We start from the raw sequence: 23,477 nt of genomic DNA on the forward strand, positions 1-23,477 counted from the left end.
GAGGTTTTTTACATAAGGAGAGCTTCTTGTGAAATAACAATTGAAATATGCCTCTTATTTTTCTTGTATCAAATGGATCAACTTCTAATAATTTCCTTGCTTGTGCAACTTTCTCTTTTACTCTTGGTTTTGATAACCATCTTTCACACAGGTATTTGCCACATGCCAATAACTGTACTACAGATGTTTAGGCAAACTATACAATAAACCACTTACGTTTAACTATGCAGATAAAAAGTGGCAGGGAGGCACAGTGCCGGTTATGCTGTAAAAGAATCATGCTGAACAGCACAAATATTTAGAGACAATGGATGTCACTGTTCACCTGGCAAAGAACGCAAATGTAAATGTGCAGTGCCTTCAAGAAAACCAGGGAGATTATTGCTTTCGTGATATCTCTGAACCAAGCAGAGACAGGTGGGAGTTTACAAGCGATGAAAATGTAGCAGTAGAGGAGCTCTAGACATTTCCATTTTAATCTGGCAATCAACCTGTCTATTAGTTTCCATATCTTGTAATCTGATTGAACTGCTAAGATTACAGCAACAGTTGTGGCTATGGCTTTACCTTAAAAATGATAAGCAATTATCTCTATCAAAGAAGAAAGATACAGTGTACATACAGTAATACAAGCTACATTATGTATGGTGGGACTGTGCAACTCGGAATACTACTTGCAGCATTTCTAAATCTTTTCCTTTCTCTAATTTGGAAAACGTTTCAGAATTAGGTAGCCAAGTGGTACTCCCTGGAGCAAGGGATGGTCCTGCTGAAAGTCTCTGGGTGTTAAAAATATAGCCATATTGTCAGTTTGGGGGTCTGTTTGGGTTATTTTCGAGGCAGCTATCCGAAGCAAGGCAGTTGCCTATCTCCCAGGGAAGGGCAGTGCAGGACCTCTCTGAAGTGACCTGCACAGTGAGCAATTGTGTTGGAGAATTCTGCAGTGTGGGTGGGATTTTAAAAGGCAGGGAAGGAAATAAAAGCATGGTGCCTAACAAGAAAGAAGAGAAGCCAAAGAATTTTAGACCAAATTAACCTAACGTCAATTCCTGGAAAAAGCCTGCTGACATAGAACCAGCAGTGGGAATCATGTCATGCATCCCAAGTTTTCTTAACTGAGCAAGTGCTGTGGATAGGGAAAGAGTAAACAAACTTGAACATGACTCAACATCCCACCTGCATGATTTTGCAAGTTTTACAACATGATGAATAAACAGACTCTTACACGTTTCATATATAAGCTTTCATTTCTAGTCAATACAGATGAGACTTTTAGCTGGAATACTCCATTCAATTTTGAGTACTGTACTTCAAGAACAATTTAGACTAATATGAATGTAGTAGAAGTCTTTCAGATTTCTGATCAAATTCATGAAAGAATCAGGGTTATGCAGTCTAGAAAAGACCATGAAGAAAAATGACAAAATTTCATACAGAGGAAAGAAAGAAAGCCTTCCTATGCTCAGTGAGAAGAGTGACAAGCTCAAAATTGCAACAGGAGAAATTCTGACATAAGGAAAATCTTTCTGGTGTTTGGAATAGATGAGCAGTGAAACGCATCGTTTACGGAGGCTGCAAAATCTCCACCACTGGAGATGTAAAGGGACACTTATGTAACTATCTAAACCATTCCTGACAGGTGAGTCTGCCTTGGGCCAGGGACATCAGCGAGATGATTTCTCACAGTTCCTTGAAGCCCCATTTTTAATGACACATATAGATCTGCAAACAACACACTATAAGATTTAAATTTAAAAAAAAGCAGGTAACACAATGGTTGTTCTGCACTGACTCTTCACATTATTTCGCTCCGTGCAAAATTAGTAGCTACTGCGCCAGAACTGAATATAACAGTTTAACTTCACCTTGTTTCTCAACTGGAAAATTATTGGCATTCCTATGTCTGTATAAACCTCTAGTCTGAGCAGACAAAGTAATTTAGACTCAATATTTGCATTCATGCATCTCAACCCTGCTGGAAAACAAGATAAATGACACAAGCGCAACTTGATGTCACTTAATTCCCTAGTGTTGGGAAGTGCCTTTTTCCCACGTTGTTTTAACAGCTAGCACCGTGGTGTCTGTTTCTTCGGCATTTGGGGAGTTGGAGCTCCCCTCCATAGGGTGCCCAGGAACAGGATTCACAAAGTGAGCATATTGAGTAGGAGCTACCCCAGCCAGCCAGTGAGAAACATGACTCCTCAAGAAAGGCTAGGTGCGCAGAAAGGAGGTGCTGTTGAGGATTCACAGATGTAAATTCTCTTCTAGCATTAGCTGCCTATGATAAATGAGTCTGTTCTTGCAAAAAAAGCTGACTTCCAACAGGGCATATGCCCTTGAAGTGAGACCTCCCCTTACACCCAGTTCCCCTTCAGACCTGGAACAGTTTCACATCAGTAGTCCGGGACATATACTCATTTTGCTGTCTCTCTGACCAACCAGAAGTTTAAGTATTTCATACTGAATTAATAGTTTCAGAAAGAGAGAGCAAGGTAAGGTGCCTCAGAATATCCTGTAAGAAATATCCCAGAAATATCCTGGGACCATATCATAGTGATTATCACAGTGATATCCAGCTGGCTTCCTGACAGCAGTGCAACCAGGTTTGATTTCTCTGATCAACTCAAAACTGGTGAATGAGCACACTGCATCAGCAAAAGTGCAAGTTTTATCAATGTAACAAGTGTGATCTGGTCAGCATTATCTCATTCAACTAGACAGAAGACTATACAGCCTAACTTAGACATCCACGTTTTCTGGGCACAGTTTACGAGAAGCTCTAAGTCACATCTCTTTCATCATCTCATATTAAATTTTAATGCAACCAGAGCCCAAATGGCCACTGATAATGAAAATCATGAACAGTGTGGGAAATAACATGATTTAGCATTATGCTTGGGAAGTCAGAAGGGTTTACAGCACGATTTAAAGCATTACCTGTACTTTCTGTCATTGGTGTTGCAAGAATGATTTCTCTGTGTCTCCAGCTGCAGGTTAATGCTAGCTAAGCAGATGCCTTGCCTTCCAATACAGACACATTTTCTTTGCAGCAGACAGGCCCTCTGTAAACCTAATTTCAGAAATACCTGACTTCTTTTAAAAGAAGTAAAGCTTTTATCCTGATTCTGACCTGAAGAACCTCTGTTGCTCCCAGCAAGTTACTCTTCTAAGGTGAGACATAAGGGAAAGAAAGCAAGCTGATTCTCCTTAAACCTCATGAATAAGAACATTCTCTAAACACTGGATTCTTGAACATGAGGGAAAATGATGACATCTGTGATCTCTGCACTGTGTGCAACCCAGCGGGCCAATGTGTTCAGGGAACGTCTGAGTACATCTCATGAACAAGAGAGGCTGGTGACAAGTTTTGTTTGTAAATCCTTCAGAGGCACGCCATAGTATTTGTTTTGATGGCTCTGCATCAAAGCTCATCAGCAGGAATGTAAGTAACTTTATGCACACCTGAAAGTTAGCAAAGGTCCAGTGGCACTTAAATATCAGACTAATTCTCCAGGTAAATCTCACTCAGGGTCTCAGTGAGAGTTTTCTACCAGATCCTGCAATGTACAAATGAACCATTCTGATACCCTATATTCACTGATAAACTCCCTAAACCTGTGGGCTACATGTGTAAGTGTAATACAGTACCTAAAACTGTTAAGAAACAACCTCATTTAGTTAGGTCTAGCTGGAGCTAAGTCACCCTGGTGAAGCTTGGTTAGCAGGCAGCATAACAAGAGATTGTGACATTCCAGGGGAATTCTCTGTTATATGGATTATGTACTTACATTTGCACTTGGTTCAGACACAAATCCCTCCCTTACTGCAAGTCATGAGGAAATTGTTCAACACTGCTGTTGGCAAAACTTCTGGTGGTCTTGCTGACAAAAAATTGATCCAGCTTTTACTACAAAGCACATGTTCTGAAAGTATTATCAGCAGGTATGCTTTTGAGTGAGGCATTAGTCAGTAATGCTGCTGCTACAGCTTGAAACTACAGCGCCACTGGCACATATCCCAGGAAGCATGCTGGCTTCTGATGGATACTGACCACAGAAAAATGAGACTCCCCAGAAGAAACAGGGACTTGCTCACTCCCCAGAAGAAACAGGGACTAGTTCTTGACATGATCACACAGAAGCATCTAGTATTTTTAGTGGACACTGGAGTTGGTGAGCTCGCTACTATATGAAGAAAAACAGATGTATTAATATTTACACTACAAGTTCAGAATTGTCCCTTGGACATTGGTGTAAATGCTTCAGCTCACTGATATGAAAGTACACAATGGGTGAGCAGCTAGAAAACTTCCTAAAAAGCAAAATAAATCAAAACAGATTTGTATTTGAAACCAACCTTACAATGGCGTATCTTCTTCTAAGCACAGAATTAATACTGTCTAGAAGCAGAACAGCTGCAGTATAGTATGTAAAAGCAAAAATGAAAATGGAAAGCTAACCTTGCTTACAACTCATGCTAAAACTCTTACATAGACACAGCCTGAGTCACCTACAAGCTTGGAACCTCTTTTGTGAAGACAAAGAGTTGACATCTCTAATGCAATGAATTTAAATCTCTTAGCAAACATTAAATGTGCAATACATCTCTTACAGATGTCAGTACTATTTACTCATTGCGCATGGAAATAGACCCAAAGGCTTAAACTCCAATCTACATGCCAGAGGATGCAGAAATAAGGCAAAAACCTTTACTAGGTCATATCCAAATGGAACAAGAATCCTCATCTCCCAGAATCACCTAGCCCAAGAGGTCACTCTCTCTGGGAATATTTCTTATGCCCAAGAAATAAATAAGCTGAACTGTCCCAACCTGTTGTGACAGTTCATGATTGTCAGGGGAACAATCTGAAAAACAGAGCTTGACTTACGATATCAGGTAACTGTGCTGGTTTTGGCTGAGGTAGAGTTAATTTTCTTCACAGTAGATGGTATGAGGCTCTGGTTTGGGTTTGTGCTGAAAACAGTGTTGAAAACACAGGGATGTTTTCGCTATTGCTGAGCAGTGCTTACACAGAGCCAAGGCCTTTTCTGCTTCTCACACCACCCCACCAGCGAGTAGCTGGGGGTGCACAAGGAGTTGGGAGGGGGGACAGCCGGCACAGCTGACCCCAACTGACCAAAGGGATATCCCATACCATATGACATCATGCTCAGCATATAATGCCAGGGTAAGAAGGAAGGGGCGGATATTCGGAGTGATGGTGTTTGTCTTCCCAAGTCACTGTTATGCGTGATGGGAAATCACGAATGAATTCCTTGTTTTGCTTTGCTTGCATGTGTGGCTTTTGCTTTACCTATTGAACTGTCTTTATCTCAGTCCAGGAGTTTTCTCACTTTTACTCTTTTGATTCTCTCCCCCATCCCGCCGCAGGGGGAGTGAGTGAGTGGCTGCGTGGGGCTTAGCTGCTGGCTGGGGCAAAACCACAACAGTAATACAACCCTTATCTGCCATAGAGAAGGCAAAAACTCAAGCTTTCATTCAGAATGATAAAAACCCTACAAAAAAAGCAACAAGATTTTTCCCCTCTAGGCTAGCTAAACAGCTCCACAGAGATCCCTGCAACTTTCATTTAACCTAAAACAATTAAATCTGAGTTGACTCCATGTTTCAGCACTTCTGAGCATAAAAGAGCACATAGGTTGAAGAAATGATATAGGTTAAGCAATCGTAACAGGTTTCCAAGCATTCTGTTAATCACTTCCTTGTCATAAGCACACGTGGAGCATATACCGCACACAGCATCCACCTATTACAGTAATACCAGAGTAGCTCTATTGAGGTTATGATTCCTCCCTTCCTCAGATTTCATGTTGTGATGGTTGCTATGACTGTAGCTGACTACCCAACACAAATACAGCTTTTGTATTTCATGGGAGGGAAAAAAACCCTATTTTTTGAGATAATGAATCCATTAGACCCATGAGTAGTCAGATTGGTTTTGTTCCTGCAAGGAGCTCCCATTCATTTGATTAAACCCCATGGAAACATGCATGTCTTCACACCTCTGCTGTCCCAAGGCACAGGATTTTGTACACAGGTCAGTGTGAAGCTCACTCACTATTAGCATACTAAAAGCAGCATTTTGCTTTGGTTCTCCTGAGCAAACAACAGGCTTATGCCAAGTAAGTAAGGTTCTCATTCACACCTAAGGACCAAAGCTAAAGGTGATCCTTTCTAAAGAAGATCACGGGTCTATCCAGATACTTGCACACATCTGCTAATTTTCAAACCTTCTGCTCCTCTATGGCATTCCTTTCCTCCCTGACCGAAAATATCTTAATTTCTTCAATAATACTGCTTTGGATATTTCTCTCCCTATTTTCCTTCCCCCGTTCTCTTTCAAATGTGTTTACTTTACCCTCAATTGATAGGACCAGCTTCTGACTTCATTTTCCACTAATGCCAACAGGGCTAAAGATTTTATTCATAACAGAATTTGCATTTATCTGTGCTACCATTTCCAGCTGCCCTCCACCCATCCTGTTAATGCCTTCCAAGTTTTCACACAGGTACAACCAGAAAGTTCTGATGATGGCTCTTTCCCAAATCCCATCCTCTATTCAGAGCTGACCCCATCACAACTACCACCAGCTGCCCAGAACTTCGGGGCTAGTTTGTCAGCTTGTATAAAGTCCTAGACCTGTGAGGCTGTGGCAACTGGAAGGTATTTGCTATATTTCAAGATTCACTAAGCATTTTACACAATCAGTACATAGCAAAGCCAACACAAATTGTGGCTAGATATGTCAAGCTTTGATGATAAATATGAATAATCATCCTCAGTAGTTCTATTAAATTTGCTGAAACTTTTGCAATATGGGAGCAGAGTTTATTTCTCCCAGCAAATGCTGTAGAATAAAATGTGTTTTGACACACTTGCCAGTCACTTGTGTTGCTGGCTGCCAAAAAAATTATCTTTGCAAGTTTTCTTATTGTCTTCATTTGAGTTCATAGTTCATAGCAGCTACCCACTTAACAGCAAATCTGCCCACATTTCATAGAGTCAAAGAAATCAGCAGGAATTAGTAGAAGCATCTCACCCACCTAAGCTGCCCTGCAAACTCCCTGTTTGATGAGAGAGCATAGATAGTTAGAACCACTTACACCTCAAGAGAAGACATGCCAATTAAAATCAACGTAAATTCTGCACTGGCAAAGACATGGGAAACAGTCCAGGAAAGATCTCACTCTTGTCATTCCTCATTAGGAGATCGTCCCTTAGATCGTCCCCAAGTTTCTGGAATCCCCACTAATCTGGAATCCCCACTAATGCCATTGCGTAAGCGGGTGATGGTGAGGTCATGCCCAGGGTGCCGTGGAAGCACTGCCCAGTCACCTGGTCCCATTGGCACACCGGTTTGGAATAACTCTCACCTAATCAAAAGGTGTAGCTCCATACTGCCAAGCATGTAACTGCACCCTCAGGCACCTACACTGGCACCGAGTCAAACAAATTGACCCAGAGCTGTCTAAAGTTATACAACTGTTTACATACTTTATGAAAACATTTGATCTCCTTTTATGAGACATTATCTGCTCATCTGTCATGATTTATGTGTTTCACTCCCAGTCCATTTCTAAATCATCTGGAATAAAGAGCATAAGCGTAAAGGCCTACCTACCTTTACAATTTGAGCAACTGCTTTCAGGAATTGAAGTCCAGAAAAAAGATGGCATTATCTAGGTATGTCTTAATTTACCAGACTTGTTCAGCAAGAACTCATAACACCGGTGGGTAACACTCTGGATCAACTGAGTAAACGGATCCCAAATATCAAGACAGTGATACTTGCCCTCCACACTGGACCACGGTTAGCATAAGCAATGCCCAGGACTGCTGTTTCCAAACGCTACTGTCAAGACACAAGGTGATCGGTAAATTCCTCTTTTTTTACCTTAGAGCAGCACTGATTATCCCAGGCTCCTGAGAAGAGCTCTCAGAGTGGTCTGACAGCCATCCCTCTCTTTTAAGCCATGCACAAACCCCCAAAGGAGCGGAGCAGCCTGGGCGGCCTCCCCCGGTCACTGGTGCCTCAGGACCTGCCTGTAGAGCAGAGCAGACCCGGGCCAGTGCTGGAGGAGGTGGCCAGGCCTGGCACCCTCAGTATGGAGGCACCAGCACACTGACCCACACGGTCCCTGGGGTGCCCTGGGGAGGCGTCAGGCATTCCCGCTCACCCCTGGCACCTCACTGCCTTCCCACGCAGGGCAGCCTCACCTTTGTGTGAGCTGCAGTGTTTACTCTCCCATTTCCTTGTTCGACTCCGTGCGAGGGCCATAAACCAACCCGGCTGGCACAGCAAAGCCCTCAGCGGCACGGGCAGGAGGAAGAGGAGGGAGGGGGATGGCAGCCAACCCCCTGCTCTGTGCCAGGAGGGCACCCCAGGTGCCACCGTGGTGGTTGGGAGCGCGGCCCTTCCCCTAGGGCTGGTGCTGCCGCCCGTGGCGGGTCTCTCATGCCCGCTGGCCACCCTCATGCCAGGGTTGGAGGCCCTGTCAGAGGGGAACAGGACCTACTTCCCCTTCTTCTCGGACTTCAGGGGCCACAATGTGACGGCCCTGCGTGTCGGCGAGTCGTCCGCCCTGGCCTCCATCTTCCTGCTGGCTTTGGCGGGAAACATCTGGGGCATCTGCCTGCTGGTGCGGCGGCGGCACCGGCTGTGCGCTGCCAACTGCCTCGTCCTCAACCTCTTCTGCGCCGACCTGCTCTTCATCACCGCCATGCCCTTCATCGCCGTCGTGCGCTGGACCGAGTCCTGGGTGCTGGGCGACGTCGTCTGCCACATGCTCTTCTACGTGGTGAGCCTCAGCGGCACCGTCGTCATCCTCTCCCTCTCGGCAGTCAGCCTGGAGCGCTTCGTCAGCATCGCCCGGCTGCGCCACGCCGCTTTCCGCCGCCGCAAGGCGCTGGCCGCCGCCCTCCTCCTCATCTGGGGCTTCGCCGCCCTCGCCACCCTCCCGCTCTGCTGCTTTTTCACCGTGGTGCGGCTGCCCGCCGGCGGCGGCGAGGTGAGGGCGCCCGCCCCCGCAGGAGCAGGGCGCTGGGCGGCCAGGGCCGGGCCGGGCCGGGACAGTGGGCGCGGGGGAGAGGGGGCGTCGGGAGGCGGCAGGGGTCAGGTGCGGGGGCGGGCGCGGGTCGGCGAAGCTCGTCCGCCTCTGTCACCGCGGGGAGACCGCTTCTGGGGAGTGATCGGCCCTCCGTGCTGCGGGCAAGTGCCGAGGTTGTGCCCGAGGGAGCCGCCGGAGCTCCCCCGCGGCTGGGCAGCCCGGGAGACACGCGTCCGCTGTCGCTGTCGGCAGCGCCGTCGTCCGCTCCCGTCCGGCTCTCCCGGCGGGCCCTCCCCTTAGATCGGCTGGGATTTTTTTTTGCATTCCGCAGCGCAGTTCGGAAATCCCCTTTTCAGCAATCTGCTCCCTTGTCGAGGGGTCGGCATGCTGGAAGAGCCGAGTAGCTGCCCAGCACATGTGGCAGCCTCTGTACGAAATGGCCATGCACGCATCTTTCTGCCTAGTGTTTGAAATGCGTACAAAAGTACACCCAACGTGACACTTAAATACACAATTAAGTCTCAGGTCGGTAAGTTTCAATTTTAAAGTTGCTATTAGCATTTGATATGAAATTTATGGCAATATTTAGATTGTGGACAACACATCTATTTGTAATTGTATGGGCTTTTAAAACCATGAAGTAATACATTAATGGACTGCTCTAAGTAGAAAGTTTTCAGAGACTCAGTTTTTCATTTTCCCCGTAGGCATAGAGGGAGATAAGGACAACTTTGTGGTAAAAGTAACTGTGCAATGTTAATTTTCTTCTTTATTTGTAAACAGGAGATTCAGATTTGCACCTTGGTTTGGCCCAGCATTGCAGGAGAAATACTTTGGGATGTGACCTTTGCCATTGTTTTCTTTCTAATACCAGGATTAGTCATTGTCATCAGTTATTCCAAAATCTTACAGGTATGTTTTTCCTTTACATTTTGTTATAGAACAACGGGAAGTAAACAGTAACTCACTAGGCATCAACATGTTGTCACTCAATACAAATACACCTAAAGGGAATAGACATCATTTGCTTAGTAAATGGTAACTATGTGATACAAAATGAGGCACTTCAACCTGTAAGTAACAGCCTGTGTGTCTCAACTAAGAGCATACTTGAACAGCACATTACCAGAAGTTCAACACAAAGTTTGTCTTCATTTATATACAATATTTAATATACTTCTCCATTTATGTGCTGTTCATATTTAAAGACTGTCAATCTCCTAAAATGCTAAAAGAGTCAAGCATTTGAAATAACTACAAACTAGATTTTGCTTTCCTTGAGCCTAAACTCCAGCATCACACGGGATTTATAAGAAAACAAAGAGAGGCAGGACTATAAAAATCCATCCCCTTTTAGATCTACTGATTTTCTGCATGTATTTTTAGTACACAGATCTCGTTAGAATACATTTATTCCTCCACTGAAACTTCGCAAACAAAAACTGTAAGTTAAACACTCAGCTTCCACTTTCTTTCTGAGTGGACATTGTTTAACTGCTGAAATGTAGGCCAAGACACCAGGCACCACAGAGTTTTAATCTATATTCTAGCCAGTATGATAGTAATTACCTAAATTCCTTTTAAAACATCTGATTTCATATCCCTTCCTCTTCCAAAAACGGAGTGAGAATGAGCTAGAAATCTTCAAACTAAGTGCTGCAATGCCTAGTTTTTAGCAACTGCCACCAAAATTTCTTGATTCCTGTATTGCGTAATTAAACTTCTCATACTATGTATAAGGGAAATTACATATTTTGGAAAAGAACCTCAAAATACACAGATTATTGAGCAGGGAATTAACTGATGAAATGCTGAGCAGCAAGGGGTTGTGGATCCATGCACCAGAGCTGTACGTAGATGTTTCCATGAACCTAGGACATAGAACCTGGGCTATACATGTCCTTGCCTATTGATCAGGTTTAAACTCATAGTGAAAATCATTAGCTCTTAGTTTCTGTACACTCTATAAGCTCATTTTAACCTTGAGGTAAATGCATTAGGTAAACTTCTTCTAGTGAAGTAAAGCACTTGCCTTTTGCAACCTCCTGTTTGATGTAGACAAAGAACATACAGTAACTCAGTGGGGAGTCTGAGCCCTCTGAAAGAACTGCAGAAAACTGCAGGCCAAGGAACGCCACAGTCCTTGGTCAGAGACCATGAGAGGAACAGTGTTCCTCTTGTCCTTGCAGAATCTGGATTACAACAGGTAAATTTAGAAAACACAATGGCACGTAGGGAGCTAGAAGCCCCAAAAAGTGTTTGGAATACTGGATTACAAGACAGCTGCATGCTGCCATGGTCACGTTTCTTTTCCAGCTTGATAACACAGATGCTAAGATGCGTTACCATTTCTTCTGAACTGAAACAGGAATGAGGCCCATCGCAGGATCCCATCTGTTATATTGAATCTTCTCTCTCACACAGCTCTCCAGGAAGCAACCAGAACTCAGCTGGAGAATGTCTTAATCCCTGAGTCATTCCCAAGAGCAGATTCACTCTCACTTGGTGAAAACGCTCCATGATGCCAGTGCACACAGAGTACCATGCTCAGTGTTGCTGGAAGTACTTCAAAGCATTCTTGTATTCAAATAACACAGCATCTATCATGATGATGATTCACTAAAGATATAAGTCCTCAAATTTGTTAACAAATATACTCCAGAAATGTATACTTTAAAACTTAATCTGAAACTGAGTTATTTTTACATAACACTTCCCAGAACCCTGGCAAAAATGACCAATTAGAAGCCATGATTTGTAATTAAATTATTTGGTTTTGCACTGTTCCCCCTTCAGGTAAGACTTAGATAAGAACTTAGAACTAGTAAAGACCTTCATGTTCTGGAAGTTACATATTTGTATATACATGACTTCTAAGTTCCCGGTTCTCAGAGTGAGAAGTTCCTGGTTCTCTCTTGGTCCAGATGCCCACTATAGGTATCTAGATTCCTTACACTAGGCAGACAGAAAAGAGATCCAAAGCATACCACTGCTACCCCATTTCAGTTGAGCACTTCCTTAAGATGCAGTTGCATATTATTTGCTGCAGTTCTGGTGATTCTTGCATTCTTAGTTCTAGGCCAAGCAGCTCCAGCAGGAAAGGTGGAGGGTACTTACATGGAGGTGTACAAGGGTATCTGATGAGGACAGTCTGTAGCTGTTTTGACCAGTGGAGGCTGAGGAGGGTGCAGAACTTGGTTTTCTCACTTTTTCCCACTTCTGTAGTAGAAGTGGATATTAGTCCTTTGTATTTTATGAAACTGTCATTCTTTCTAAGGCAGGTTAGACGCCCTCTGAGAACAGCTCTTGGATTGGACTGTTCGGAGGAGTTAGCCTGGTTTCTGGATTCCAAATGGGTACAACAGGAGATCATCAGGCTGGAACAGTTTTACATGTTCAAAACATCAGAATTCTCTGCACCTTTTAAATCAGGGAAGCAGCTAGTGACACTGTCCCCTTCTCAGGCTCAGTAGCTGTTGAGAAGCCTATTTTTGGATCATGGGCTTTGATTTATACACCTACCTTCTGTTGAAATCTTTGGTAGAAGTCTAGGTTCTTGATGAATATTTATTCTAGGCCATCTATCTCCGTGACAAATTCAGAAAGCTGCAGAAAGAATGACAAATTACTCAAGATGTATATAACCATTTTCATCCTTACCTGAACCATGAAGCTGTTAAGTATTACTAGTATTAGCGTTATCCTTCCTTTAGTTATTGCTAAAGGAAATGTAACACGTAAAAGTAGCAGGAAGAGCCTTACACCTTTTGACTTTCCTACTTAGATACCACATTGATCCAGGCTTTTGAAAATACCTCTTCTTTACCCATGCAGGGGTTAAAATGGCATCTGAATTATTTAGCCTAAATGTTTGCTAAATATTTAAATTTTATTTTATTTGCATCTTATATGTGAATGTAACAGACTTATTGTGCTATGCCAACTTCATTGAAGACAGGGGTGTAGAGCATAAGATTTAGAGTTTTCTGCAAGCCATTGGGATTCAATATTCTACTTAATGACAGATGATTCACATCCATGAATACTGGAGTCCCAAACTACCGATAGTCTGGTTTATTACATCAGGCAGTACTTTTACAAGACACGGATTTACATAGTGACAGAAGGATCCGTAAGATTTCAGGTTGGTTCGTAGAAAGCAATTCTGAGTACTGACTGAAAAACTAAAAGTTTACACAAAATTTAATGTAAAATGCCATTCAAATTTAAAATGTATCATGTTTGACTTACTGTAATAAATTCATGCTCCTTCTAATACCTACCTTATAATTACAGCATGGTCGTAAGGGATTTGGATTGTGTTCCTTCTTGTGCATCAACAGGATTGTTAACTATGTTCCAGTTTGCATTTGTGAAAAAAAAAAAATCAATGGATTTATTTATATAAAACAAATGAGGTCATAATTTGAAGTTAATGGGATTTCATGAGTAATTAAGGCTCTGTTTTATGCTGAAAAGTATTTATGGCTGGTAGAAAGCCGTGAGGAGAACAACCTAGTAAAGTGAGCATGTTTGAAATTGAACCATTGACAAAAAGTAAAATGGACAAAAAGTAAAAATGGAATTTGGCAATGCCTTTTTTGTAGTAATTTTTCAAAACAGAAACATCATGTGCCAAGATTTACTTTTGCACTTGTAAAAATGCTTAATAATTCTTCTAGGTTTCAATGAAAGTTAATTTCTTCTCTTTTACTGCAGATTACAAAAGCATCAAGAAGGAGTTTAAATGCTGGTTTAGCCTACTCAGAAAATCATCAGATACGTGTTTCCCAGCAAGACTACAAACTATTCCAAGCCCTCCTTGTGTTGATGATCTCTTTCTTCATCATGTGGAGCCCAATCATCATAATTATTCTTTTAATTTTAGTCCAGAACTACAAAAAAGATTTAAATATTTTGCCATCAGTTTTCTTCTGGATAGTGTTATTCACTTTTGCCAACTCCGCTGTCAATCCAATTTTGTATAATGTTGCCCATTTCAGACGTAAATGTCAGGAAATTCTTCTCTGTTGTACAGGGAACCCTGTAAGGCATGGGGCTGGTACAGAAACCACTGCAAGAAAAAGTAACCATGAACAACCAAATTTGTCTTTCATTACCAGATAATTATTTAAAGGCTGAGCTGTGCCACACTTTGGATGTTAATGTCTACACTATCCCATGTTGAATAGGCCATTATGTTATAGTATTATATGCCAGAGAAGGGGAAAAAAAAGCTAAATCTGTATTTTTAACTCCTGCAGGTAAAATTCTCTTGACTTCACTGCTTTGCCTCAGTAAGATCTGGATGATTTAACCCAATGGATTGAATTTTCTGATTGCACTGAAATAAATAGAATATGGCAGTGAATTTGGTTAATGTAAAATAATTGAAATAAGTACTTACAAATTAATTTTTATGAAGGTACATTTTCAGTTGGCATAAATGACATTAACTTTAATGAATTTATAGTGAATCAATATCAAGAGGGCACCCGATCCATTTTTACTGTATTTTCTACTGAGTAAGAGAGATCAACTTTCAAGTGAAAATGTACATCCTCAGAAACTATCTGCTCTTTTTTTTAATCTCATTTTAAAAAAGGCACTTGGTTATACACTTAGATAACTGACTGCCTGAACATAGGTTCAGGTAGACTAATCAATTTTATGTAGGAAACGATGATAAATATGTATTATCACCAAGTGAATGACCCATTTGGTTCCATCTCAAATTAAAAATATGGGCATAATGCCTGTTAATTAATGAATAAAGAATAAATAAATAAATGTTTACTCATAGTGTGTAAAATAGTTCTTCAAAAAAGATGCATATTTTTTGTCTTCACTAGTCACATAACAAAGCTAATCAGTAATATACAGGGTCACTGAAATGTCTTCCTCCTTTCTAAAACACTGTTGTGAATGATTTCCAGTATTTCCTAGAAAAAACTTGACATTGTCTTTGAAAAGAGGTTAAAAGTTTTAGAAAGCAAATACATATGTTTTGTCTGGTTTGTTTTTTTTTTAATTAAAACTCTTTTAGTCAGAAATTGAAACAGCTAAAAAAAGAAAGATTAAATTCTTAATTACTACCATCTGTCACCGGTTCAAAGTAGTGCATTAAGATAATGGTTTACTAATAAAACTAATGTCTACATATGTACAGATGTGCATACAAACAATTTGCATCCCCTGTAATCCAAGTTTATTAAAATGTTTCATTGGTTTATTAACAAGGTGAGCTACACAGCTCAGATAAATATACTCAAAATCTAAATGAAGGCATTTAACAGGTTTTCAAGAGAACACCCGATCAATGTGTTAACTTTACATCCATGGTGCTGTTACATGGTTTCTTTCCATAGTTTTGGATGTCCTTAAGAGCAAAATCCTGAAACACACAAAAAACCAAAATTTTGTTTTCCAACCACACTAGACAAAATCAAAATACACAAATTTTCACCAAATTTAAAATGCATGCATATCTTATTTCTTTAAAATGCTCTTGAGTCCAGCAGTCTGTTACTTGTAATGATAATGCCAATACCTTGCTCTGCAGTTTATAATTCCAAAGAATTTTCAACTCAGACAAAACAGGAATTCATCCAACCTGTTATAGATGTCCTAAGCATTTTAATACTTTGGCAAACAAGATACTGGATAGATCAGTGATAAAAGAGTTATTTATTTACTTTAACAAGTTTCAAATCATTTGGCTTTTAAAAATTATTAATGTTAAGAATGTCTTTCAACAAAATAAGAATCTCCTGACCTCCAAAAGTTCTAACGGCAATAGTAAATTAGCTAAGGGAATATGCCACTCTTTAATTCACAATTTTTGCTTCTAGCAAATGCTAACAGCAGATTCAGCTTTCAACTTTACTAACATGACATCGTATTGTATTTACAAGTAGTCCCACTGTGCTATCCACACTCACATTGCATAATTAAAGCAACTTGAGCTATTACTCTGAGAGACTAAGTGTACAGTAGCCTGGTCCATATTTGGCAAGGAGCTACCATCAGAAATGGTAAGTTTACAACCAAAACCCTCATCATTTCCTAGGCTTCTTTTGCCTTAAAGAGCCAGTGTACAAAGAATAGATATTTTAGATTTTTTTTCCATCTAGGTAAGTTTTGTACATGTTAGTTTCTTTGGGGGAATTTAATCTGAGTACAGTATTAATTTTAAAAGCTAATGAAAAATCTTGGGGGAAAAAATTAGCTTCAAGATGTAGGCAGAGTATGCACAAGTAGAAACAGATAAAAGCCTATTCTTGAAGCATCTATTAGTCAGAATTCTATCACAGTAACAACTGAATGCAGGTCAGTACAGACGATTGAAGTTGACTTTTTTTTGCTACTGATTCCATAGCTCTTAGCAGCAGAATTAAAATTAAAGTAGCAAGGCTTCCAATCCACACATAGTGAATTAAGTGAATTTTGTAAGAGTTTCTGATATAAAGCTTTCAATAAATATTTTTTCCGATTTAGCTCGCAGTCATTCTCTCATTCCCAAATGTACTTGCTTTGCAGGAACTTTGGCTTAATGATACTGGAGAATTCAGAATCAATTAACAGTATGGTAATTACAGGTCCTGATCACAGCAAGGGGAAAATGCAAATTGCTGGCTTTAAGTTTCGTTTATACTTTGGCGCTGGGCTTATAACGATAAACTCTGGCATAATCCTCAATAAAAAGCAGACAGCATTAAGGACCTGGGCTATAATTTTCATTTACAAACAGTATGGAACTCACACAGTCTTATCTGACACTGCACTCAGCACCTAACATCTGAATATAAATTAGGATAGCAGACAAAGAATACAGCACTTGGTGCAACTTCATAGATTTGATATTTCTATAACAAAGTAGAGGCAGCATGATCAACTTTTAAATTAAGGTCAAGAATATTTAAGGCTGAACTTTCAAAAGACATTCTGAGCTTTTATTTTTAAATTACACTATTGGTTCTATATTCTGTGAAAAACACAACATTTTATTATATAGAAGTTCTGAGATATTTGAAAAAATTATATCACGAATTACAAATAAGTATATTAATTTTTTCTTTTTGGGTCATAATTTCTTGCAAAGATTGACAAAACATTTGTCGCCTTGCAAGCCTCATACAGTATAGAAATAATAGGAACACAGATCCCACTCTGCTGAATCAGACCAGTACTTTGACTAGCCCAATATCCTGATTTTACAGTGGGATAGTACTTTCTCTGGGTTTGACAGAAATGCAAGGAACCACTGTGACACACACATCTCAAAGTCACCACACAAGAGCTGTATATCTGCACTTCATCTTAGATTTAATACAAAAACTTCTTTAATAATCTCATTATTTTGTTTTATCATCTTCAGCAATTTTGATTCTTGCTGTACTTCATTTGAAGAGCAGTGAATGAAGCATTCAAAACAAGAAAGTATCATCAATTTATATAAGGACATTGTTTCTTTTCTATCCTACCCTTTATGCAATCATATACATCATTCACAAAAGCCAATTTCATTTGCATTTATGATGTCTCTTAGTCTTGTCTGCCTTAAATCTCAACTGTCTTTTATGTTGTCTCCAAATTCTCATTCAAGACAAAATTTTTATTTTCATTGTTGTCAGGCACTTTTTTCAGGTCACTAATCAGTATTCTAAACACCACCCACCTTAGCAGATCTTTCAGGCACTCTGTTATCAGCATACCTACTTTATGACATGGCAATATATTACTCTGTTTATAGATTAGATGAACAGGTAATAGAGACACAAGAGCTGACTGTGCTCATCTATTCCAACTTTCTTTATAATACACACAAGTTCCTTCAGTCAATCCCAGTTTATTCTAACATGTCATTTAGAAAAGCCTTTAATCTTGATTTACATTTTTCAGTGATGAAGAACATACAACAGCTCTTGATAAACTCTTCCAAAGGTTAATGACCTTTGGAGTTAAACAAATGGTTATTTATTTCTGCTCTGAATGTGTCCAGTTTAAAGTTCCACCCATTTTAATTTATTATTCCTATGTTTGCAAGTCCTCTATTATCCAATTCCCATTGCTTGTGCGGGCAAGCACAGACTTTAACCTCTTTCTGATGAGAAAAGATCAAGGTCTTTGAAGCACTCACTAGAGGACATATTTCACAAACTTTCAATCATTTTCTCTGCTTTTCTTTGAAACTTTTAATTCATCCTTGGTACCCTTTCCAGTTATGATTACCATCAAACGTGATGTAGCAAGCAGACCTATGCCAAGCACAACAGTCTCATATGAGTCTGTAAATTCATCTTTTGCATCCTTGGTTTATTATACATCCAAGAATCACATTAAATCTTTCGGCCACAGCATTACATTGGGAGTTCACATTCAACTGAATCACCAGTCAAGTCTTCTGTAGATATCGTGTCTTCCAGAATGCAAGGAGGGGAGAGATGGGTACACTACTATTTTATTTGTCCTAAATATTGTGATCTATCTGCTTCATCTTTACGATTCCCCACTCTGGGTGTAATCTTTATCAGTAAGTATATTACATTTTCTTCCAGATCATTGATTAAAGTAGCATAAATTACCATTGGCCTTTTTTAATATACTTGAGCACAAGTGAGCTGATCTGTGTTCTTCACTGTCTTGCAAGCTCAGCTGGACTGTATGACTCAAGATAGGGTCATGCTTCCAGTGTAAGGGATATATGTCCCTCTTCCACAACCCTTTGTGAAATGGGTGGCATGAGGCCCTGTGAGAAAGGGTCTGCTATAAGGTATCCTTTCCAAGATTTCTGATTTTCCTTAAAAGCCTTTTATGAAGAATTTTTCAAAGAAGTTTTTGAAAATGCATTCTCTTCCCTTCAACAACTATTTTGTTGAGAAAGGCAAAGAGTTCTGATTAAAGAGACACAATTTCTTTTTACAGCAACTATGAAGTTTATCCTTACTATGTTTACTCATACTACATTGATTTAATTGTTTTACAACTTCCTCTAATTACTGTCTCAGCTGATGTGACATGCCGCATAAAATGCTATACACCTTAGCTTTCCTTCAGATAAGGGAAGTAAAAGTTGGAAATAACTTACTACAAGCTCTAGTTTTCAAAAAACAATGTAACAGCCACTAAGCAAAAGATGTCACGCATTTGCTATTTAATGAGCAAGAGACTCCCAGTGCTTTATTCATTAAATCCTGAAATAAAATTCTTCAGAAAAAAATGTTCTTACCATTATGAACGATAACTCTGTATTTTCTGTCCAAGCAGAGGTCTATCTGCCTTTGTCTGACAATTTTCTGTGCCTCTGGAGGCAATCCCTTGGGATCACGGGAGAACACAAAGGAATAGCTATCAGCACAAGTGCCATCTTCATTTAGTTGGCGGCAGGAATAATGAAGAGCATATGTATCGTAATCTGTGTCCACCACCCAGTGATCATCATCTGGAAGAAACCATAGCAAAGAAGCAAAGGTGTTAGAGACACAAGTAAAATCTAGTAAATCTAAAGAGATTGCTCCCATAACTCTGTAAAGAAAATAATACGATGAACGTTGGCATAAATGATAACAGATTAGCTCTTAGTTTATTCTTGCATCCAGTATTTAATTCCATGTTTTGGGGAGAGTTTTTTTAAAAAAGAAAATAAGCATATTTATCAGAGACAGTGATGGAGAGAAGATGAAATGGTTGGCACCACTGCTTCTCCTCTAACATAGGCACAGAACAAGAGCAGCATGAAGAAATGCTAGTAAATGCCTTGTAAATCCATGCCTGAACATCATTATGAAATGCGGCAACACAAAGAAGAACCATGTATTACAGTAGCTACCATGAAGTATAAAGAAAATTTTCTTATTTTAACCAAAAAAGGGGAACAGAAAATAGTTTAAAAAACAAATAGAGAAACTAAATGCACTCTTGGTCATGTTAGTCATGCTCCAGATTACTCAAAACTATAATTATTTTCCTACTAGGGATGTTACTTAAACTGTATTTTTAAGGAAAATTATTATCATGCAGTTTCCATGTGTGTTACAAGTGTATTTGCTACAAGCTCTATCATAAACCTTCTTCTCAAACCACAGTTAGAATTGTAGACAATTCTTAACTATTTAGCTAGGTAATCTGATAAATACCTGGTCACACAGAGACCCTGTGCTAACAGAAGTGAACCTAGGTGTTTGCAGTAAAAAGTGTCATCTCTGCACCTTACTCTCCTGGAGCAAAAGATCCTCCCTTGTACTATGTCTGCGCTGGTGAACACAACACTGTATGTTCTCTTCCCTGTCTGTCCTGTGGGTGGGGACCACAGTTTTTAGAAAGGTAGAGTCTGGGGTCGGCCAGCAATTTGAAGTATCCATGAAAACGTGATTCAGCAGCATGCTGTGAGGAGATTTGGCAACAATTCAAGAGCAATTGGCATCCAAAGCATTCTTTGTAACTGTGTTTTTGGGGAGAATGGAATTCCAATCACTTCCAAATTCCACCTGCTTCTCTTGGAAACAATCCATGGAAATGTCTTGAGCTACAAGTGTCTGAATCTCTACTTGGCTCAATAAACTAATTTTGCATAGGGTATGGCAGATGACAGGAAAATAGGAATAAATATATACTGGATTATATTTGTTTCTTAAAACAGATAAATCTCTACATTTGCAGATACGAGACCAAGCAAAATAACAATTGCAAAACCCTCTTCCCTGCTCAACCCAGTCTGACATCAGGCTTTTCAGAGAGAATAGAAGCATCTGGTAACTGAGTTCTGAACTAAAACAAGACTGAAAATACTTCATCTGCTTTTCATTTATTTTCAAACAGTGACCTTCAATTATATTGTTGGGTAACAAACAAAAGAAACACAAAGATATACAAAGGCCTTGTCTTCACTTGTTTAAAGAAAGACAACCAGCTGTTCCATATAAAAAATAGTGATTACCTTGTTCACATTAAGGCTTTCCTTATTACGTGTTTTAAGTGTGTTTAAGAAATCCAACGCTACTTTTTCCTTCCCCAGCATGGACATACAACATAACTAGGTTCCCAAGTAGTTCTGTATCTTCTATAGCTAAGTACTCACTTCCTTTCTGCAGAAAAGAGGCGACACCCCAGTACTTCATCTTGAACTTGGCAGGATCCTCTGTGTCAGTGAAAGAGCCAATCATGTCAGCACAGACATCCCAGTTACTGTAGCCAGAGAGAGGAAAACATCACAGTCAAACCTAACAGCACAGATTCAGCGTGACTATGTGACTAGCACAGAGACAGCAGGTAGGATTAGGGGAGCAGTAAGCAAAGTAGAAGCTTAGTGAAATGGACTAAGAGGAAAATTGAAAACAACTCACTTGAAGAGTCTGACTCTGCCCTTTGCAGTGGCACTCATTTGTCCATTCTCATCTATGGCGAACTGGGCTACCACGTTGTCCTGCAGAAACAGCCCTTCAGGATCTTTTTTTGCCATGGCATACCAGGTGCCACTGTACTGCAAGGAAATAAGGAAGGCTTCAGTTAGACCTAGAAGTATGGAAAACATTGCAAACAGACTTTACAAATTAGGGGAGATGACAGAGGGGAGGACATGTAGATCTTTCACACCATGCCTCAAAGATGTACCTAAGAAACAAATCTAGCTGTTCCAAAAGCATAAACCCACAAATATGCCCTAGTGCAGCCAGGGTTTGTGAAAGAATTGACATTTTTTGGTATCTTATTTGCATCTGCAATTCTCCAGTATTTAGAATACAAAATTTGGTGGGAAGAAGATAACACTTGGTAGATCTTGACAGATCTATGTATATTTTTTTTCCTTGCAATGCTGTCTGAAAACACCAGAGTATTAATTTTTCATAGAAACAATCAAGTGACTACACTCCTTTTCTGTTCAGACCATACGGTTTGAGGCCTCTCTGCTAAACCTCAGTTTCTGCAGTATTCCTTTATGAGATGCATCAGGATCCAGCATCTGTGGAGGCGTGGGCAACATCACACACTTCTGCTGTTTCTCAGTATTGCAGTCTGATTTTGAGCGACAATATGAAAACACTGGTGCTACTGAATGCCAGATTTTGTAGCCCGGGAAGAGGAGTTAGGCAAGACATCACAGATCCAGGAAAGAAAGATTTACCCTGGTCTTGTCGAAGTTCTCCTTGACTTTGAAGCTGCTTACTCGGCAGTCCCTCTCTGCTATGCTGCTGCCCAGCAAGGCCAGTGCCAGCAGGAGCAGCCAGGGCAGAGCTCTCTCCATGTGGGCCATCCCGTCCCTGCAGCAACAGCAAACAGAATAGCATCAGAAACAGGTTCTGTCACACAAGTGGGGGTGGGAGGAAGGCTGCCCTGGCAGGTCCCCAGGGCATCGTGTAGCTTTCCCTGATGCATGCCCAGGCAAGGCACCCAGTTGTCCCCAGCCCACCACAGCAGGGTCCCTTACAGACAGCGTCGATCCCCGTAGCCTCTTGAGAGCCCGAGTGTTGATGGCAGTGGCGGGGCGCCCAGACAGGGAATACTTTATGTAGTCCTGGGGCTTTCGCAACCCCTTGAGGTACAGAGCCAGTATTGGAGGGGGAGTAGGGAGGCGGGATGATGCATGCTGCAGGCTGGGGCCCCTTCACAACAGCCTCTTGTGTAACACCCATGGGCTCAGGTGGTCTTTGACCCTGACCCGTAGCCAAGCAGGTGCTAGGAGCAAATGCCTCTCTTTGATTTTCCTAACCCAAAGGCAGAGCTCACATCTGGGGGTAGGGGTGTGCACATGTGTGGTGAGAACAAAGGAAAAGAGTGGCACCCCATCCTTGCATGGGGGAGAGTAAGCTGCCCCCACGTCCTCTGTGATTTTACACACTGCAGTCCGAAGTCCTTCTTACCCAATGTGCTCAACCCAGTTACAAGGTTACTTGTTTCTTCCACCTCCTCCCCAAATTCCTTTCCTCTCATCTCCTGATAAACAGTGGCAAACATCATACTTGCAAGTTTCCGCTAATGTTTCTGAAAGTCTGGTCATGCCAGAACCTCTTCAGGTCCTCATGACTGATTCCCTCTTGGTTCCCAAAGGCTGGCTTGGGTGCTAAACCTCCTCATGATCAGCTCCCAGGGACAGGAACTGAGGCCCTGCAAATCATCAGGAATGCAAAAGAGCACTTTTGTGTGGTACTGCAAAGGTGGCAGGATATATTTGCAGCCTGCAAATACCTGAGTGCATGTATGCACCACATCTGGCCCTTTTGACATTAATTTTAAATCAGACCTTCCAGAATTTTTATTCTGTTTTTGGCAAACTGTTTTCAGTTATATAAACCATTATTGTTTTCTCCTGTTCAGGCAAGTTTTGCTGCCTCTCAGTCAATATTTGTTCTGTAGTTTCAACATCTTTAGGAAGCATTAGAGAAAACCTGTTAATTATTTTCTACTCATGTAAC

General features: G+C 40.8%; 2 protein-coding genes across 2 annotated transcripts; one reads left to right on the plus strand and one right to left on the minus strand.

The window, feature by feature from the left end:
* Positions 1 to 8,458: 8,458 nt before the first annotated feature.
* On the plus strand, positions 8,459 to 14,257 carry FFAR4 (free fatty acid receptor 4). Its single transcript, XM_054832175.1, has 3 exons — positions 8,459 to 9,030; positions 9,853 to 9,981; positions 13,789 to 14,257. The coding sequence occupies exons 1-3, from the start codon at positions 8,497 to 8,499 to the stop codon at positions 14,194 to 14,196; spliced, it is 1,071 nt and encodes a 356-aa protein (XP_054688150.1). The 5' UTR covers positions 8,459 to 8,496; the 3' UTR covers positions 14,197 to 14,257.
* A 997-nt stretch (positions 14,258 to 15,254) lies between these two features.
* Positions 15,255 to 22,613, minus strand: RBP4 (retinol binding protein 4). Its single transcript, XM_054832177.1, has 6 exons — positions 22,493 to 22,613; positions 22,190 to 22,325; positions 21,411 to 21,547; positions 21,146 to 21,252; positions 19,298 to 19,510; positions 15,255 to 15,463 (listed from the first exon to the last, which is right to left on the minus strand). The coding sequence occupies exons 2-6, from the start codon at positions 22,316 to 22,318 to the stop codon at positions 15,450 to 15,452; spliced, it is 600 nt and encodes a 199-aa protein (XP_054688152.1). The 5' UTR covers positions 22,319 to 22,325; positions 22,493 to 22,613; the 3' UTR covers positions 15,255 to 15,449.
* Between the last annotated feature and the right edge of the window lie 864 nt (positions 22,614 to 23,477).

This window comes from Grus americana, chromosome 7, assembly GCF_028858705.1.
Source record: "Grus americana isolate bGruAme1 chromosome 7, bGruAme1.mat, whole genome shotgun sequence".
NCBI lineage: Eukaryota > Metazoa > Chordata > Aves > Gruiformes > Gruidae > Grus > Grus americana.

Excerpts from the sequence above, each read along its gene's own strand:
- FFAR4 (XM_054832175.1), top strand. The coding sequence starts at position 8,497 with ATGCCAGGGTTGGAGGCCCTGTCAGAGGGGAACAGGACCTACTTCCCC. Across the intron at positions 9,031-9,852 it reads TGCCCGCCGGCGGCGGCGAG|GAGATTCAGATTTGCACCTT; the intron begins GTGAGGGCGCCC and ends ATTTGTAAACAG. Across the intron at positions 9,982-13,788 it reads GTTATTCCAAAATCTTACAG|ATTACAAAAGCATCAAGAAG; the intron begins GTATGTTTTTCC and ends CTTTTACTGCAG.
- RBP4 (XM_054832177.1), bottom strand. The coding sequence starts at position 22,318 with ATGGCCCACATGGAGAGAGCTCTGCCCTGGCTGCTCCTGCTGGCACTG. Across the intron at positions 21,253-21,410 it reads GGCAGAGTCAGACTCTTCAA|TAACTGGGATGTCTGTGCTG; the intron begins GTGAGTTGTTTT and ends CTCTGGCTACAG. Across the intron at positions 19,511-21,145 it reads CTCTTTTCTGCAGAAAGGAA|ATGATGATCACTGGGTGGTG; the intron begins GTGAGTACTTAG and ends GGTTTCTTCCAG.